General features: G+C 42.4%; 1 protein-coding gene across 2 annotated transcripts in view; it reads right to left on the bottom strand.

The window, feature by feature from the left end:
• Positions 1-17649, bottom strand: part of MAST3 (microtubule associated serine/threonine kinase 3) — a 1680970-nt gene that overhangs the window by 1218284 nt on the left and 445037 nt on the right. Inside the window, exon 4 of one of the 2 annotated variants that reach the window (XM_044090757.1) lies at positions 4759-4779. The exons of the other annotated variant lie outside the window; for it this stretch is intronic. Within the exon in view, the coding sequence (XP_043946692.1) occupies positions 4759-4779 (21 nt within the window). The remainder of the gene's footprint in view (positions 1-4758; positions 4780-17649) is intronic. 2 annotated transcript variants of the gene reach the window in all.

Below are 17649 nucleotides of genomic sequence, written 5' to 3'. Positions count from 1 at the left end.
TCTATTGACCTCACAAGATCCAAATGTGGTGAAAGTTTTGAAACATGAGGAGAATAAATCTAAGATGACATCTCTGCTTAATTTAGCAGAAGCATATAGATGTCAAGCAGGAATGGAAATCAAATCAGAAGTGGATAAAAACCAGGCAGCAACTGAATGTGCTAAAAAAGAAAAGAAAGAATATAAGGTGAAGGATCAGATGAGAAGGCAAGAAATGTGGAAAAAAACAAATATAGTTGCAAGTATAAAAAACTTCTGGAAGAGTCTCACGTTGATTAAGAACGAACGCAGGAATGGTTAAGGAGAGGTGAATTTACATCAAGAAATGAAAGGTTAATATTGGCAGCCCAAGACAGTGGGCTGTGTACACGCTGGTTTACTAAGTCCATTGAACATGTGGGAGAAACAGACATATGTAGGTTTTGTTGAACCGAGTTGGAAACAGTTACACACCTTATTGCTGGTTGCGATGCTCTAATGGCAGAGGGACTGTATACTGAAAGGTATAATAATAATGTGGCGAGATTGTTACACTAGAGATTGTGCAAACATTACGGTATCAAAGTGGCTGAAAAACATTGGAAACATGAGCCACAGAGAATCATAGAAAATGATGAAGTTTACATCACATGGGATCACCCAATTCCAGCAGTCCAAAAGGTAGATGCTAGAAAACCGGACATAGTGATCCAAGAAAAGAAGACAAAAGTAGCATTGATCATTGAAATTGCCACACCTAGTGACTATAGTGTCTTGCGTAGAGAGAGAAACAAAGTCATAAAATACCTTGATCTACAGGTAGAAACGAGAGCCATGTGGAAGAAAGATACCCAGACAGTTCCAATAGTAGTAGGAGCAACTAGTCTTATAAAAAAGAATTTACAATCATATTTAAATATGTTACCAATTCATGTAACACCGTATGAATTGCAGGAAGAGTCACTGATGGGCACATTTCGGGTACTGCGAAGAGCACTTTTGGCTAACATCAAAGAGTGAAATAATACTAAATTCATGAACTTTAATCGTACTTTGACTTAGGAATGGGGTCCATTCCCGTCATGGTATTAGAAACCCAAAAGACTTGGAGAAATTAAAAAAGGCAGAGACCACTGTGTTAGTAGAAGCCACTGAAGAAGTCTCATGTGCAGTCTCGCCAGGGATCAATGCTGCCATTGATCCTAGAAGCTGAAGGAATGACCGAGCTGAAACTTGTCCTGAGAGAGTATCACCCAGAGTTGGGACCTCAGTCTTTCTAATCTGTGACATGGAAGGGAGACTTGGCAAAATTGAGTATTGAAAGCTGCACCTATGAATTCCAGAGTTTGAGAAGGAGTCAACTTCCATTTCTCCTTGTTTATTGAGAGCTCTAAGTATTTTGTTAGTTTTAGAGTGTAATGTAAGGCTGGAGCCAGTAGACGCTTGGTGGGAGCTGTAAGGAGCCAATCGTCTAAATATGGAATCGCCTGGAATCCTTGCAGTTTCAAGAGAGCTGTTACCACTGCCATGCATTTGGTGAACACTCTGGGGGCCATAGCGAGTCCAAAGGGCAGTGTTCAGAATTGGTAATGACAGTCTGCCAGCCGGAAGCGAAGGAATCTTTTGGAGAGTTTGTCCATTTTTATGTGGTAATATGCATCCTGAAAATCTATTGAGCATATCCAGTCATCGTTCTCCAGAAGGGCAGGATAGACTGAACCATGACCATCTGGAATTTTGTTTGACAAATTTGTTTAGGATGCTGATGTCCAAGATTGGCCTCCAGTCCCGTCTTTTTTGCCTTAGCGGCCTCAGGCAAGCAGTGAGGGGTATGTGATAACCTCTGGCAATTATTGTTTGCACCCAAGAATTTGTGGTCATCATTCACCAGGCAAGGTGATGCAGAGAAAAACGTCTCCCGACTGCTTTAAGAGGTAAGGAATCGGGCCACTCTTCAGGAGCTCTGATAGGGAGGTCGAAGGAGGAGTATATGTTGGAGTCTGTGGAGAAAATCCCTCGGCTCCGGGAGGGAGGGTTTAGAAGGAGTTGTGATTCCTCTGGCCATCAGGAGCCAACCCACAAGTCTCACCACATCGAATTCCAAAAGGCTCCTGAAGGAGCAGATCCCCGACGGACTGCATTGTTGCCCAAAAAAAGGGATCTGCCACGGGGCAGTATCGGGTCTGAGGGGCTGTTTCACCTTTTGGCACCATGGTCACAAGACCAGCAATATGTAGGGAGGGGGAAGTGACCGGAGTCGGGAGTACTATTTTTGTGCCAAAGGGAGATTGGAACTGTAGCAGAAGAAAAAGACATGGATGGTTCAGTGGTCATGATCGGTACCATGATTGGTGCTAGAGATAATGTTGCGGAGGACAGTACTGAACTGGCTAGTTGAGGTCGACAGCACTGTAGAGGGGTGTTGAGGCCCTGGTGCTGAGGTTGTTGGACCCAATTTCGGGACTTTAGCCTTCGGTTCTGAGGATTTTGAGTCAGTGCCATGGAGGGAAGAAGAAACGGAATGGCTCCTTCATTTAAGTTCTTTTTTAGGAGGGGATGAGCCCTCCGACCCAGAAACAGCCTCCAAAAAGGGTTTTTTCAAAAGACCCTTAAGGATTAGCTTATTGTTTCTCTCATTTAAAGTGCGGGAACTAAAGCCCTTACATATGTCACACTGCAGTTTAACAGACAAATGCAGAACACCCAGGCAGTAAACGCAAGACAGATTGGTGTCAGAGTTTGGCATTTTCCTAGTACTTTGGTCGCATTGTTTGAATCCTGTTGTTCCCTTTTTATCAGCCATAGTGGAACAAGGTCATCCAACAGCAGTATAACACCAAAAAACAAGAGAAGAAACAACTAACGCCAGTCAAATAAATGAGAAACAGTAAATAGAAAAAAAACAATATATATATATATATATCTTTTTTTTAAACAGATAGGAACAATAGAGAAAAAGGGGAATACTAGCAATGGTATTAAGAATTACCTCATAAGGTAAGCTAGACTGAGAAAAGGAAAAGGCCTGTACCAGTGATGGTACCAAGAATACCAAGTTTGGTAAGAAAATGGAAAGAGACACTCAAACAAGTATGAAGACACTAGCAGCTAATAAAAATAAAGGTAAATTATTATAGTTAAACCAGAAAAAACGCCAAAGAAAGTTTTGAAGTAAGGAATTCTAAATGACTTAGCTGAGAGCTGGCTTGACACGTCTTGATATCTATGCGGCAAATGAGATCTGAGGTAACAGAGAGGGGCACTATGGGTATGCTTGGCTCAAGAGTTTTTTTGGCTCGCGCAAGCTTGTTATAAAGGTTGGCTCAGTTCCGAGGACAGAACGGACATCCATCAGTAATGAATGAATGAATATTAACATCAAATCTGAGGCAATGAGCAGGCAATCGGCAAATACCATGTTAAAGGGAGTAAACACAATTGGTGACACAGGGGTCTTAGAAATTTGAGAAAGAGAGATCTGGCACTGACATCAAACAACATTCCTGAAAGTGTACTCCTACACTGACAAGGGCGAGACTCACCAAATGTAAATGTCAAAAGGCTGGGCCATCTCTACGAGTCCAACTATCACAGAAGCTCCTACAGGAGTCTGCTGTTCACAAGTCTTATTCAACCGAAGAGGAGTTCAGGAGAGCAGACTGCCCTGTATCAACTACTGAGCTGTCACTGTTGATAGAAGGGATTACGCCATGTGAGCTGGCAGAGGGTTGTTATACTCCTGATGCTTCAAGATGGGGAGATGGTGCAGAAACTTTTACACATGCCACCCAACAAGGTAGTTGTTACAAGTACACCTCCCACACGCTTCTCACTGTCAGCCAACAACAGCTGTGAATTTAACTCCTTTCTGTCATCAAGGGGTGTACATTTGACCCTTTGGCAGTTGACAGGGAAAGTCTGAGGCTACCACACAGGCAGATTTTGATTAATGTATAGCACCCAGACCCTTTACCTTCTTACTGTCTGGCACCAATCCAGAATGGAACAACTGACCCTGCACGTAGCACTTTTCAGAGCTGTAAACTTTTATGACAAACACCTCACATTTCTTTATGCATTTACTGTGGGCTGAAGAGCAGTACCTGCAACAGTGATTCACATTATGCAACATCATCAGGCAGTGCTGGTGTGGAGTTTCACTACTGATCTGGTGACAGCAGAACACGAAGGTTTTGGCATTCTAGATGTCACGCCCAGGAGCTTCCTTAAGATGAGTGTTAGATTTAAGACCAGAATTGTGGGAGCTACTAAAACGAAGTGGGAGCAAAGGGGTTCAATATTTTTTTCTAATCCAAAATGTGTTATCAGAACGTGAGCTGATTGGAATCTTACACAACACACACAGCCAAACACAGCAGTTACAGAAAATTTTGAACTGTGCCAAGCTGGGGACACCAGAAGAGGAAATCCCAACAGTAATCACCGTAAAAGGCCTCCAAAGTTAGTCATATACTCTAGTTCCTCTATCTGGTCAACACAGACTTGTATGTTTGTTCGTGAAGCAGGCTGCTAGGTGCAGTGCAATCCTCATTGACTGGAGTGACAAGACTGCACATTACAGAAAACTGCTTGAAAGAACATTCTCAAAAATATGCTTCAGCTGGTTATTTGTTTTCCCTTTTTCAAATGCAATTATTTTATACTCTGAAGAAGAAAAAGCCATATGCTACTAACATTCACTCTGAAGGTAAAACCCCAAGAAAAATATGCTTAACCCTTTCTTAAACAGTTGTGAATAATGTTTCTCAAAATAGTTACCTGTCTGTCCGTGGCACATGACTGCAGCAGTCGTTTACCACCAGCAAGCAAAGAAATATATACAGGGGACAAAAGAGAGAAAATCTAGTTAGAGTAAGATCACAGAAATGGAAAAACAGCAAAGAAAATTCTCAGTTTACCATGTCTTATATTGGTCTTAGAACTGTTTTCTAACAATCTTAGTTTCAACATTCCATTCAGCCATGGCCTGAAACCATAAGTAATGCCAACGAAAAGAGCCCAAGATTAAATCTGCTTCAGAAAAGTAAAGGCGAAGCCACATTCTGCAAGTTTCTTAAATGCTCTGTCCCTTCCTCCCCTTTGTTACCACTAAATACCTTTGGGTTGCTATACATTTCCGGACCACAACTCATAAGGGTTTATTTTATATTTTTGTTCTGTGTTGCCTAATAGGCGAACCTGCCCCAGAATCAGAGTCCAGCTATGATCTTTCACAGTCAACATAATAAAAATACAGCTTAGTACAGGCAGAAAACTTACCTTTATCTAAATGCAAAAATGAAAGATACACAAGATGTCATATTATAATATAAAAAACAAAAAAATAAAGCCTACTTTATAAAACAAAGGTTTTGGAATGGTTTGCATCTCCATATGATTGATATATATGTGTGTGTGTGTGTGTGTGTGTGTGTGTGTGTGTGTGTGTGTGTGTGTGTGTGTGAGAGAGAGAGATACAGAGATGGGGCAGAGCAGAGCAGAGATCATACAAGTCAGTAAGAAAAACACCAAAGATCACATATAGCCAAAAAATATATGCCACCTGTGAAACAAACAGCCTTCATTTATAAAAGGTCAACAACAGCAGAAACCTGGGAAACCTAACATTACTCCCACTTCTGAAGCATTACTGCAAGAGAAAGCAGAAGTTTTTCATGTAAAGGATTTTACAATTATTTGTTTTCTTTACTCCTCTACAGACTGTCCTCCAAATACGGGTGGCACAGTGGTGCAGCAGTTAATGTTGTCGCCAAACAGCAAGAGGTTCTCCGGTTTGATTCTCAGCTGGGGTGCCTTCTGTGCAGAGTCTGCATTGTCCTCCCTGAGTTCACGTGGGTTTCCTCTGGCTACTCCGGTTTCTTCCCACATGCATTCTGTAGAGTTTCCCCCCAGGCCTCCGCTGAAAATAGGCTCTGTCCATGTTGGACTTTCCCGGTCAACAAATGTTAAATACATAAAATAAACAACTTACCTCCATTTCATCTCTCAGTCACAAAAAGTTTAGCCGGCAACAAAAAAAGAGCTGTCTACAGGTGGATACTTTTTCCAATACAGCAATCCCCACTCCAAACTGAAGCATGACAGGGTGCATATGTAATATGTATCCTCTCATACCGGCCCTTGACAGTCTGCCTGCTGCTCTACTCACCCTAAGAATGAATGACTGCTGTAATCCTCTAAACCACTGCTAGTGCTTAATGCATAAAATGCAAACCCCCCCCCCACTAATCAAAATAAGTCTTCAGTGTTTACATCACAAGCTGACTCTCTGGTGACAAGAAGCACACACCAATGGCCAGTTCACATGTAACACTGCCTCTAACTACATAATGGTACTTAATTTCACCATTTTTAATGGCTCCACATTTCAGCAAGAAAGCTCTTTCCAATAGCTCAGCCATGCAAATATTTCTTAATCCAAGGCAGGAATCTGACCTTCACACCCTATTTTAACTAAAACAAATACCTTACTAAGGCAGAACAGTTTTTGAACATCTACAGCTTGCAGATGTTCCATCACTAACACATAAGAGGAAAACAAATACTAGATATCTGTACTTTCTCAATGAAGGGAGAATAATGCATCTCAGCGGTCTGCTATTCTCCAGATACACAGAGGTACAGCAGATCCAGAAAGTACAGGGAAACAAAGGAAAGACCTCTGTTGTTTATCATGACATACAAGCATTATATATTTGTCATCAAAGACATCAGATGGAAAAAGATATAGCTACACAGCTTTGCCAGATACATTCCTCATACGACTATATTTGATGCCTTCCAGGGGAATTCCCACTACTGCCCACCCACAAGAGACAACTCAGGGAACAAACGGTGAACAATGGACTTTGGAGTGGAACACACAGAATCTTTTTCAAGGACTAAGTGTCAACAGTATAAACAAATAAATCAGTTCTAATGCTAAACCATTTCAGTTTAATTTAAAGTTTGTATATATAATGATTTGTGTTTCTTGCAAGTACTCACTTCATTACATTATTTACTGTAAGCCACGCATACTTGGACTATAATTTACTGCTGTCTTCTTAACCTAGTCTAGGTCTGAAAAAAGTACATTGGGATCACTGCCCCGCATCAAAAAATAAATTCAAATACATAAATAATTAAACTTAGAAAACTCTCTCATTAAATACCTCAGTCATTTACTTCGCAAAATTTGTAATATATTCAGAGTGCTTTATACTTGTTAAGGTTAAAATAGACATTCATGGCATGCATCAGCCACCATGATAACTATATCTGAGGAAAGCTGTAGAAATCACCCTCTGAATACAGTTTGGAGTACAGGCAATCAATCTTATTGTCAAAGTGGTAATGTCCTAAAATATCTAGCAGCATGTGAAATACACGAGACACACACACACATGTATATATATATATATATATATATATATATATATATATATATATATATATTATATGGTTTACCATCATAATATTGATTGGCAAAATGTTTAATTATCATTTGGTCAAAAAATAAGATCCCAACCAAAAACACTGAATTGTCAAAATGTCTACAATCTTACAATGAAAAAGCAATGAGATCAACTCTACTATTTTGCAGGGGGGCTACACCCCCCTGTGCCCCCCACACACCCCTATTAAATATATCCACTCTGAGATCGCACTACAGTGCAGAAATGGGCAAATTTGATAATTTCGACATTGAGTTTAGACTATTTTTATTTCAACATTTTGATCATTCAATATAGTGTGTTCAACCAATTCAATTTCAACCATTTGTCATTTCAACATTCTGATGGTAAGCCATATTATATATATGTACATGATACTGGACTGGTGCATGACCACATTGCAATGGCGATAACAGATTATGCCATTTTTCCGCTGTTGAGAGATCTCTTCTACAAATACAAAATAAAGTTAGCCGAAAAGTGCTTTTGGATTATCCCTAAAAAGAGACACTTGTAGTAGCAGATTTAACAGATTAAGAAATAATGAATGAATGCAAAAGAAGGAGACCGAACTCTGCTTCCTTAGGGGTGCCACTGCAACCGTACTACAACAGATCTGGCATTCGACAATGTCTGTAACCAAAATAAAATATAAAAAAGAACAACTTTATGTAAGTGGTGAATGGTCTTTTAAAATTCCCATCCCATTATATAACTTTAACATGAGCAATATATCAAAGAATATCTACTCATAAGTCAGCTGGCCTACTCAGATAGTTATCTAGCAAATAAAGTAAATTGCAGGCCATGAGGTAAGGTACTGTGGACAGTGGCATTTATCATGGCGTTTGGTCCAGCTTCTGATGTATCTATCTGTGATGGAGGCAACAAAGCAAATGGCTGGGCAGCAGTACTACTCCAAGTGGCATGGATTTCCAAGAACCAGGCCAGTTCCACTAAGGACACACAAGTATGTAGTAACAAAAAAAGGCAAATCTATGTTTTGCCAACAGAAGTAGTACAAAGATAGTCACTTTTACAGTTCCTCAATCTGTACAAAGATTTAGAAGACATACATTCATGTATTAAGTTACAGCAACATAAGGAGAAACATGAAACCCAGAGGGTAAAAACAATACACAGCTATCAGCAAGCCTCCAAACATGAAAGGGTGTCAGTTGGGATTAGTTACTGCACTTACACAAGCTTTGTTGGTAATCTTTGTGACCTGCATAAAAGGAAGTATATGCTTGAAAGACCAATGTACATATTGGATGAGTACTTCAAACATAAAAGACAATCTGCTGTGAGCCAGTGATTTATGATGCGCTGGTAATCAGAGGACCCCTTCCCAAGACATGGTAGGCAGGGTGAGATGGCCAAGTAATGACCTTGATGCTGGAACAGGATAAGCCTTGTCTGAATAGGTAAGACATATTCAAGCATTTGAGATATGTTAGTGTGTGAAGAAAGAATACCATCAGACTGGCACCAAAAATAAAACCTTTTCCATTCAGCTAAACAAGACTTTCTAATGTTTGGTTTTCTGACCTCTTGCAGACTAGATCACATGAGCAGGGTAAGTGGACTGGGTTAAAATCCAACCCTCCAAGCTGTGAGCATCACGGCTGACAGGTTTGGGTGAATTACAGACCCCCTGTTCTGGGTGAGAAGGTCCATGATCAGCAGTACAATTTTTGGGCTTCCTCCCACAGAGAGACAGAAGGTAGAACTAGCATTGCATGGGCCAGAAAGGAGTAATTAGGCTTATTTGGGCCTGTGTAACCCCCACCTTTAGAAGTACCCCAGGTATAAGGAGAATCTGTGGAAAGGGATACAGGAAGAAGTCTGTCCACATGAAGGAAAAGGCATCTGTTCTACATGCCTCAGTTTGCCGGGTTTTGGAGCAGAACTTGGTCAACTGCTTGTTTTCCAAAGAGGCAAACAGAACTACATCTTGAGACCTTCCACTGAACATTGTGGTCCAGCAAGATCTCACTTTTCAGCATCCATTTCTTGGGTTCTAGGAGGGTATGGTTTAGAGTGTCTGCCAGGAGCCTGTCCTAACCAGGGATATAGGATGCTGCAGATGTTAACCTGAGTTGCTGTGTCAAAATTCAAATATTCACAGCCAATCTACGTAGGGGGTAAGACTGTGCCTGTCCTCCCAATTGTTTAGGTAGTTAGCTTGTCCCTGAAGGCCTTCACACTTAAGAAAACTGATATTATCTTTCTGATATGTTTTCAGTGCTACCTATCCCAGATCTCCTGAACTCTGAGATGTCCTAAGTGGGACCCCAGGCTCTGTGTGAGTTGTCTGTAGTTAGCGTCTGTATTACCTGTGGCAGAAGAAAATAGACCCCTATGATGGTATGAACACTCTCCTCCCTCCACAGGATGTCATTTTTTTAGGCATGATAGTAAAGGAATCATGGTTTCCCCTAGTCTGAAGATAATGTGTACAACTGTTCTTTAGGAATCACTGCAGTTTCCTCATGCATACGTTTGCCAAGGGAATCATGGTAATGCATGACACCATGTAGCCCACCATCCCACAGGGATTCTCTTGCCAAAATGTTGCATCTGATTTGAAAATCTCTGAGGTGTTTGGATAAAAACAGGACTGAAGGAAAGAAGGTTTTCTGTTGCTCTGAATCTACGACTGCCCTCAGAAAGGCAACTCTTGTGCTTAAGTGTAGTTTTGGTTTCTGGAGGTTGAGTTAGGCCCATGTTCTGAAAGGTATTCATGGTGATTTGCAAGGCTGTCTGAAGTTTTTGGGGAGATACCTGAATTACAGTCATCCAGGTAAGGATATATGGACTCCTAGAACCCTGCAGAAAGCAATGACTGGTGCCAGACATACCTCTCAATCTCTTAGGGAAAAAATCTGGACAAAGTCTAAAATAAAGGAGTGACAAAGGCCCAAAAATAAGGACAGATTTTAAAAGTACTCAAACTTAGAAAGTTGCAGAATGATATGATTTGTGTTAGCATATGTTTTTGGAAGGATATGATGTCTGAATATCAAATGTATGGCACTATTTAGTGACTTTAATCCTCAATGATTTGCCTGAAAACTATACATTTGATGAGGAACACAACAAAAATATAAGGCAAAAAATGAGGACATTATGTAAAAAAATCAGGACAATTGAGAGGTATGGTGCCAGAAATTTGGTGAAAACCCTTGAGGCAGTAGATAAGCCAAATGGTAAGGAACAAAAACTGGTAATGTAATCCCCCCACCTGAAAACTGAGGTACCTCCTGTGTTCCTGGGCTATAGGAACGTGAAGGCATGCAACTTTTAAATCCACAGTCAACATCCATGCCCGTAGAAAGAACAAAAATATTAACTCTTGCAAGGTTAACATTTTGCATTAGGGAACATGAAGGGAATTGTTAAACCTTGAGAGATCTATGATATGTGTGCAAGCCCTTCTTTCCTAGGCATAAATACACCTTGAATAGAACCCTTTGCCCACTTCATTTCCAAGAATCCTTTGAATGAAACACCACACTAACAGGTCCCTTATAACTGGAAGCAACAGTTTTTTTTTATTTTGAGGAGGTGGAATTTCTAGGAAAGGAGTTTTACTTCCAAAACTGAATGGCATGGACTTCCTTTATGATTTTCAACATAAATTTGTCCTAGATTAAGTCTTTCCAAAAGTGGTAAAGGGCTGATAATCTTCACACTTGTTGAAATGAGTTGGGATGGTATTTGTGGGAGGGGAAGGGAGGTGCTAGAAATAGTCACAGCTGTTCCCTGGGTGGGACAGGATCCTTTAATCCCCTCAGGTCTTGAACGTTGTCAGTTTGCCACTTTCTTTGCAGTCTTGGTCGGTTCCCCTTAGTCTTGTCTTCTCCTGTTTAGTAGATTTGGAAGGGTAACTACTGTTACATCTAGGAGTAAAAGACAAAGAATTTTTTTGACAGATTTTTTTTTTTTCCTTTTCTTATCCAGATTATCAAATACTTTCTTAACCAAGGGTCCAAAAAGGAACTCATTGTCAAGCGGGACGTCAAAGAGCTCAGATTTCGCCTGGGAAGAGAGTCTGGGTTCTCAACCAGGCATATCTCAGAGTAACTGATCCTGTAGCAGCCACCATGCATATGTATCAAGAACATCACAACCACATTTAAGTGGGTGTGAATGCCTGTACACCTGGAGTGAGGCATTAGACAGTTCCTGGATGTCCTTCTGAAGACTCTTGTCTTGTGTCCCCTCCACCTAGGATTTAATCTGTTCCTGTAATGACTCACGGTACTAAAGCATGTGGAACTGGCAGATGAGAGCCCTCATGGCCAGCATGGCTGAATTATAAGTCTTTTTACCAAATTGGACCAACAATCTGCTTTCACTGTCATAGGGAAGGGGGTTCTGGGTTGCACTCCCAGTAGTTCCCTTAGTGGAGTCTGTAGACACCACTGATGTAGCTACCAATGTTTTTCATAATGTGCTTATGAAATTCTAGCTTCCTATAGAAGCAAAAGGGTTTCCTAGGAGCAGGGGGAAGGGAGTCATGGCCAGAGATATGTCTTCAAACACATCATTCAAAACTACATGAACTGGAGGAACTGCTGAAGTCTAGGGTTGGGACGGTTCAAAATCTACCTATAATTAGTTTAAACCTTAGAGTACTTCCAAAATTCTCTAATGAATACTTCCTTCATTCTATGAAGGGCGTCACCAAAGGATAAATCTTCAGGAAGCAAAGGTGTGGATAAGGTGTCATCATAATCAGAATCTTTATAAGTCTGAAGGGGATGACTTCTACATATCCCAATTCCTCCTCATCCTCTGAATCCAAGGGATCTGAATATCCCTTGAGAGCAGTGTCTGTTATGCTTTATCCAGGGGAAGTTCCTGACACAAGATCCTTTTGCAGGGAAGGTTGCCTAGTGTAAGCCCACAAAGTCCTGGCCCAACCTAAGTTCTGTGAAAAGACCTGGATAGAAAAGGCAATGAGATAGACAGTGATGGCTTGGGTAAACCTGAATTTTAGGCTTGGATGCCTGGTGCATAGGAGAAGTGGCGGCGACCTTAATCTGATTTCCAGGGATCTCCTCCCTTAACAATAACCAAAGGTATAGCACCCTCATTGTTGGTCACCAGCATGTGGAGGTCATTAGCTGTAAAGTACAGTTGTGTACACTTACCATAAATGTAGATGTTCAAGTTTATTCACTGTTGCAGTCATCACACTTGGGTTATCTGCCTGCAGGTAGCCCTCAGTCGACCAGAATACCAGAGACTTAGTATTTCTGCATCGGATGCTGTCGCTTCTTCCATGATGTCAGGGGTATAAAAATAGGCAGCTGACACCATTACATCAGTTTTTCTTGCCCCCAATGTCAGGAGCCCCCAAATATGGAGCTAGAAAATGGTGTGGAAGACACTACCAGTAAAAAGTAAATACCCATACCAGTAGGAATAGCCATAGAGAGGAGAGAAGAGATACAGAAAACCAAGGGGCTGGAGGGAGGGAAACCAGGACTGCAACAGTGAATACACTTGAACATCTACATTTATGGCAAGTGTACACAACTGTACTATATTCTTCATATTTCACTGTGCTGTACCAAATTCTGCCCTGGATTTGAAAAAGATATGCAGGTGGTAATGCTTGGTGAAGGTGTGTACAGAACTCCAGGTAGCAGCTTCCATTATGTCCCTGGTAAGGACTCCCTGAGAAATGCTGTAGAGGCAGATGTAGCCCTACTGGAATGTGCTGTGACCCCCCCCCCCCGAGGGGTAGGTTTTCCATGGTGCTTGTAGCAGAAATGGATGCAGTCTGCTATCCATTTGGAAATGGCTTGTTTTGAAATGGACTTGCCCTCTGCCCCTGTTGCAAAGCTGACTAGCAGCTGGTCAGATTTTCTGAAAGGCTTAGTCCTATCAAGGTAGAACCTGAGGTGTCTGTGCACGTCCAAAGAGTGTAGGATCCTCTCCCCTTTTTTCTGAGGATTAGGGAAGAAGGTTGGCAAATGGATGGATTGGTTGACAGCCACACTGGACACCACTTTAGGCATAAAGGAAGGGTTAGTCCTGAGGGAAACCCTGTCAGCATGAAAAATAATGAAGGGTTCCACAGCCATCAGTGCTTGTAACTCAGACACTCATCTAGCTGAAGTGATGGCTAGAAGTAATGCTGTTTACCAAGAGAGGAATTTTAACTGCTGAAGCAGCAGGTTCAAAAGGGGGACATGTGAGCTTTTCCAGTACAAAGTTAAGGTCCCAAGCAGGGGTGGGTGCTCTCCTTGGTGGCCTTAAGTTGTTTGCCTCTCTCAGGAACTGTTTGATGAGGGGGTGAGAGAAAATGGGTGACTCAGTATTGTAATGAGCCGAGATGGCAGAGTCATGGATCTTAATGGAGGAGAAGGATAGGCCTCTGTGGAGTAGATCTACTATGTAATCCAGGATTAGAGGTAAGGAGGGCAGTGCTGTGTCCTTTCCTTTAGACTGAATCCAAGAACAATACCTTTTCCACTTTTCAGCATAGGATTTCCTAGTACTGGGACTTCTGGCTTCAAGGATGACATCCAGCACCTGTTTGCTTAGCGTTGCTGGTGTAGTATCTAAGGAATAAGCCAGGCTGCAAGATTTAGGGTTTGCAATTATGGATGCAAAATCCGTCCCTCCTGCTGGGAAAGCAGGGTTGGGGTCTGGTGTAGGTGCCAGGGTGGCACTGTTGTCAGGCTGCGCAGGAGTGGGTACCAGTGCTGGCGTGGCCAGTCCAAGGCAATCAGAATCGTCCTTGGCCTTTCTTGTCTTATCGAGTAAAACTCTTGAGAGAAGGGGCAGAGGGGTAAAGGCATAGATTGAGAGGTTTTCCCATTGAAATGATAGTGCATCCACTTTCCAGGCCCTGCTGTCAGGGTTCCTGGTGCAGAATTTGCTTAACTGGTGGTTGTCGGGGGAGGCAAAGAGATCCACCTCTGGGATCCCCCATTTCTGGATCAGAAGTTTGAAGGTGCAGGCCTCCAATTTCCACTCGTGTGGCTCTAGAAAATTTCTGTTTAAGTCGTCTGCCAGTAAGTTTTGTTTGCCTGGCAGGAATTGAGTTTGTAGATGGATTTGGTTGTCCAAGGCAGTGATCCACAGGGCCATGGCTAACCTGCAGAGTGGGTAAGAATGGGTTCCCCCCTGCTTGTTTATGTACCACATAACTGTGGTGTTGTCTGTTTTTATCAGCGGTTGTCATGGAAACAGTAGGTGTCTGAAAGCTGTCAGGACATTCTGTACAGCTAGCATCTCTTTTTGATGTGCAGGAGAATTTGACTTGGGTTCCAGTGGCCCTGAACATATTTGCCAGCCATGTGGGCCCCCCATGCATAGTCTGATGAGTCTGTGGTCAGGGTCTAGGAGGTGTGAGGTTGAGTAAAAGGCAGTCCCTTGTTGTGGTTGCATGCTTCTGCCCACCAAAAGAACTCTGAGGCCATGAACCCTAGAGTTTGCAGTATTTTTCTTGCAGATAGCTGGGTTTTGGTGACCATTTGTTTGAAGTAATCTGTAATGATAGGCCTGTTTTTCTAAAGTGAGGAATGTCATCTGGGAAGTTGTGTCCAAGCTTGCTCCCAGGAATACATCTTTTGACTGGGTACCAGCTGTGATTTCTTTTTGTTGATAGTGTACCCCAATGAGGAGAGAAGGCTTTTTACAAATTCCAGGTGCAATCCTTCACTGTCCGCCTGAATCAGGCAGTCGTCCAAGTAGGGGTAAATTTGGATTTTTCTCTGCCTGCAGTATGTAATGGCTGGAGCCAGGCTTTTTGTGAATACTCTGGGTGCAGTAGATAAGCCAAAGGGAAGTGCAGAGAACTGATAATGCATAGGCCCTGCTCTGAAATGTAGATATTTCCTGCATGACTCTCTTATGGGGATGTGCAGATAGACTTCTTTAAGTCTAGGGTGACTAACCAGGCATCTTTGGCTAACATAGGGAGAAGCTGTTGCAGGGTAATCAACTTGAATTTTGGTACCACCAAGAAGGTGTTGAGAATGGAAAGATCCAGGATTGGGCGCCAAGAGCCCTCTTTCCTGGGCACCTGGAAAAGTCTGGAATAGAATCCTTGGCCCCTCTGTTCTACTGGAACAGGCTGAATAGCTCTGATATTGAGCAGGAAAAGTACTTGGTTTTGAGCCTCTGCCCACTGGTTTGGAGGAAGGTCTGGAAACCCACTTGGGGTTGGCAGTGAATGGAAATAAAATTTGTACCCCTGGGATACAATGTTGAGGACCCATCGGTCCTGAGTAATGGACATCCAGTTTTTATATGAAGGGCAAGTTTTCCTCCTAGGGGCACAAGCAATTGGGCAGGGCTGGGAAGTAGAGCTAAGAAGTCATTGTTAGTTTTTTCCATAAGGAGGTGGCTTACCACTCTCTGCTTTAGGGGTGGGGGCACTCCATTGCTTAGATCTCTGCATACCCTGAGACTGCAGTCTGGGTGGTCTGTTTCCCCAAGGGTCTTGTTTGGGAAGGCTTGGAGGGGGCTGGAAAGGACCAGTGTTTTGTAGGGCAATGCCTATTGAATCTAGTTGGTTGCACTTGTAGGAATTCTTGAACAGTTTGCATAGATTTGGCCTTTTCTTCCATCTTTTTAAGAACTTCTGCTTTGGTGCCAAACAAGCAGTCCTTATTCAAAGCAGCATCTAATAATTTAGATTTGACATGATCTGACAAGGTCTGCTCTTTCAGCCAAGCATGTCTTCTCAGTACAGAGCCAATAACTGCGGCCCTGCAAGATGCTTCTAGGGCATCAAAGCCACACTGCAAACTATGCTTACTAACTTGGTTTGCAGAGTGCAAAAGCTTCTGCAATTCTTTACTTTTCTGCACAATCTGGAAAGGTTACCACTTTTTGTTTAACAAGTTCCATAATATGACGCTGGTATTTCAGCATGTGAAACTGGCAATACAATGCCCTGATAGCAAGAGTTGCAGAAGTATATACCTTCTTACCCATCTGTCCAAATTTCTGGAATCCCTGTCCAAAGGGGTAGGATTTTTTGCTGTAGTAGCCTTAATACCTTTAGATCCCTGGGAAATGATATCTGGATCAGCAGTAGGATTCTTGAAAAGAAACTTGTGAGTGCTATGCTATGCTGTAGTACCTGTCTGGTTTCCTAGGGGCCGAAGGTAAAGTGTCTAGAGTAACACTGGATTCCATGAAAACATCATCCACAACATCCAGGACAGGGGGTATAGCTAAGGGCCTGTGCTGAGGCAACTCTGAGTCTCTTTTTGGACTGAGAATAGTCTTAGCATTCCCAATGGAAATGCTCCCTTAAGGTATGCAAGGTTTCACCAAAAGAAAAATCCTCTGGAGGGGAGGCAGAGAGAATTGATTCCTCTGCATCTGAATCCTCACAGGCGGATAAGGGCATGCCTTCATAATCAGAAAGAACAGAGTCATCGGACTCCTGATCTGTATAACCTGTAGGGGACTGGGTTCTTGTTCTCTTAGCAGGGGAAGGCTGGCTTCCCCTAATCAGCATTATAAGGTCTTCAGCCATTCTAAGCATTTGTTTTTGAGGCATAGTTGCCTGAGCATACACTTTGGTCGTCAGTTTTCTAGGCATAGTATGTACTCTGGGCATAAGAAACTCAGTAGTTTTAGTTAAAAATGATTTTGTCGGTTTGATTTGAATATCGGTAGGATGAAAAAATCCCTCAGAAGCCAGTGCCTGCACAGCAGCTCCGGAGTCATTTAAGGTAGAGACATCCGTTGGTTCCATAGTTGAAGAAGCATCTCGCGGCATACCGGATTACGAATGGGTCTCAGCAGAGGCCTGTGAATCCACTGAAGCGGGCCTCAGGGGCTGCAAAGGCGCCTCACTGAGTATCGGCTAACTGGGGACTAGCTTAATGGAAGTGTCGTTGGCAGTTTTGGACCTATGCAGTCTGTTTCTGTCTATCTTTACATTTTTTCAGAATATCGGTAGTCGGATGGCTTACTGACGCCATTTTGGAATACGGTGATCGAGAGCGAAAGAATTTAGCAACACAGATAGCCCGACAATGAATGGTTCAGTCGTTAAACAAGGCACAAAACCAACAGCGAGGGACGTCGTGATCTGGGCCTAAGCAGGTGACGCAGTAAGAATGAAAGTCTCTGTGAGGTATTTGTTTTCCACAGGCAAGACAATTAACTTTTTCTGACATCGGTTTAGAGCAAGAAAAAAGGATCCCCAACGGAGTACTTAGCTTTA

Source organism: Protopterus annectens, chromosome 13.part0 (assembly GCF_019279795.1).
Source record: "Protopterus annectens isolate FY-2018-M chromosome 13.part0, PAN1.0, whole genome shotgun sequence".
Taxonomy (NCBI): domain Eukaryota; kingdom Metazoa; phylum Chordata; order Ceratodontiformes; family Protopteridae; genus Protopterus; species Protopterus annectens.
The sequence above is the reverse complement of the archived record's forward strand: the minus strand, read 5'-3'. Positions and strand labels throughout refer to the sequence as shown.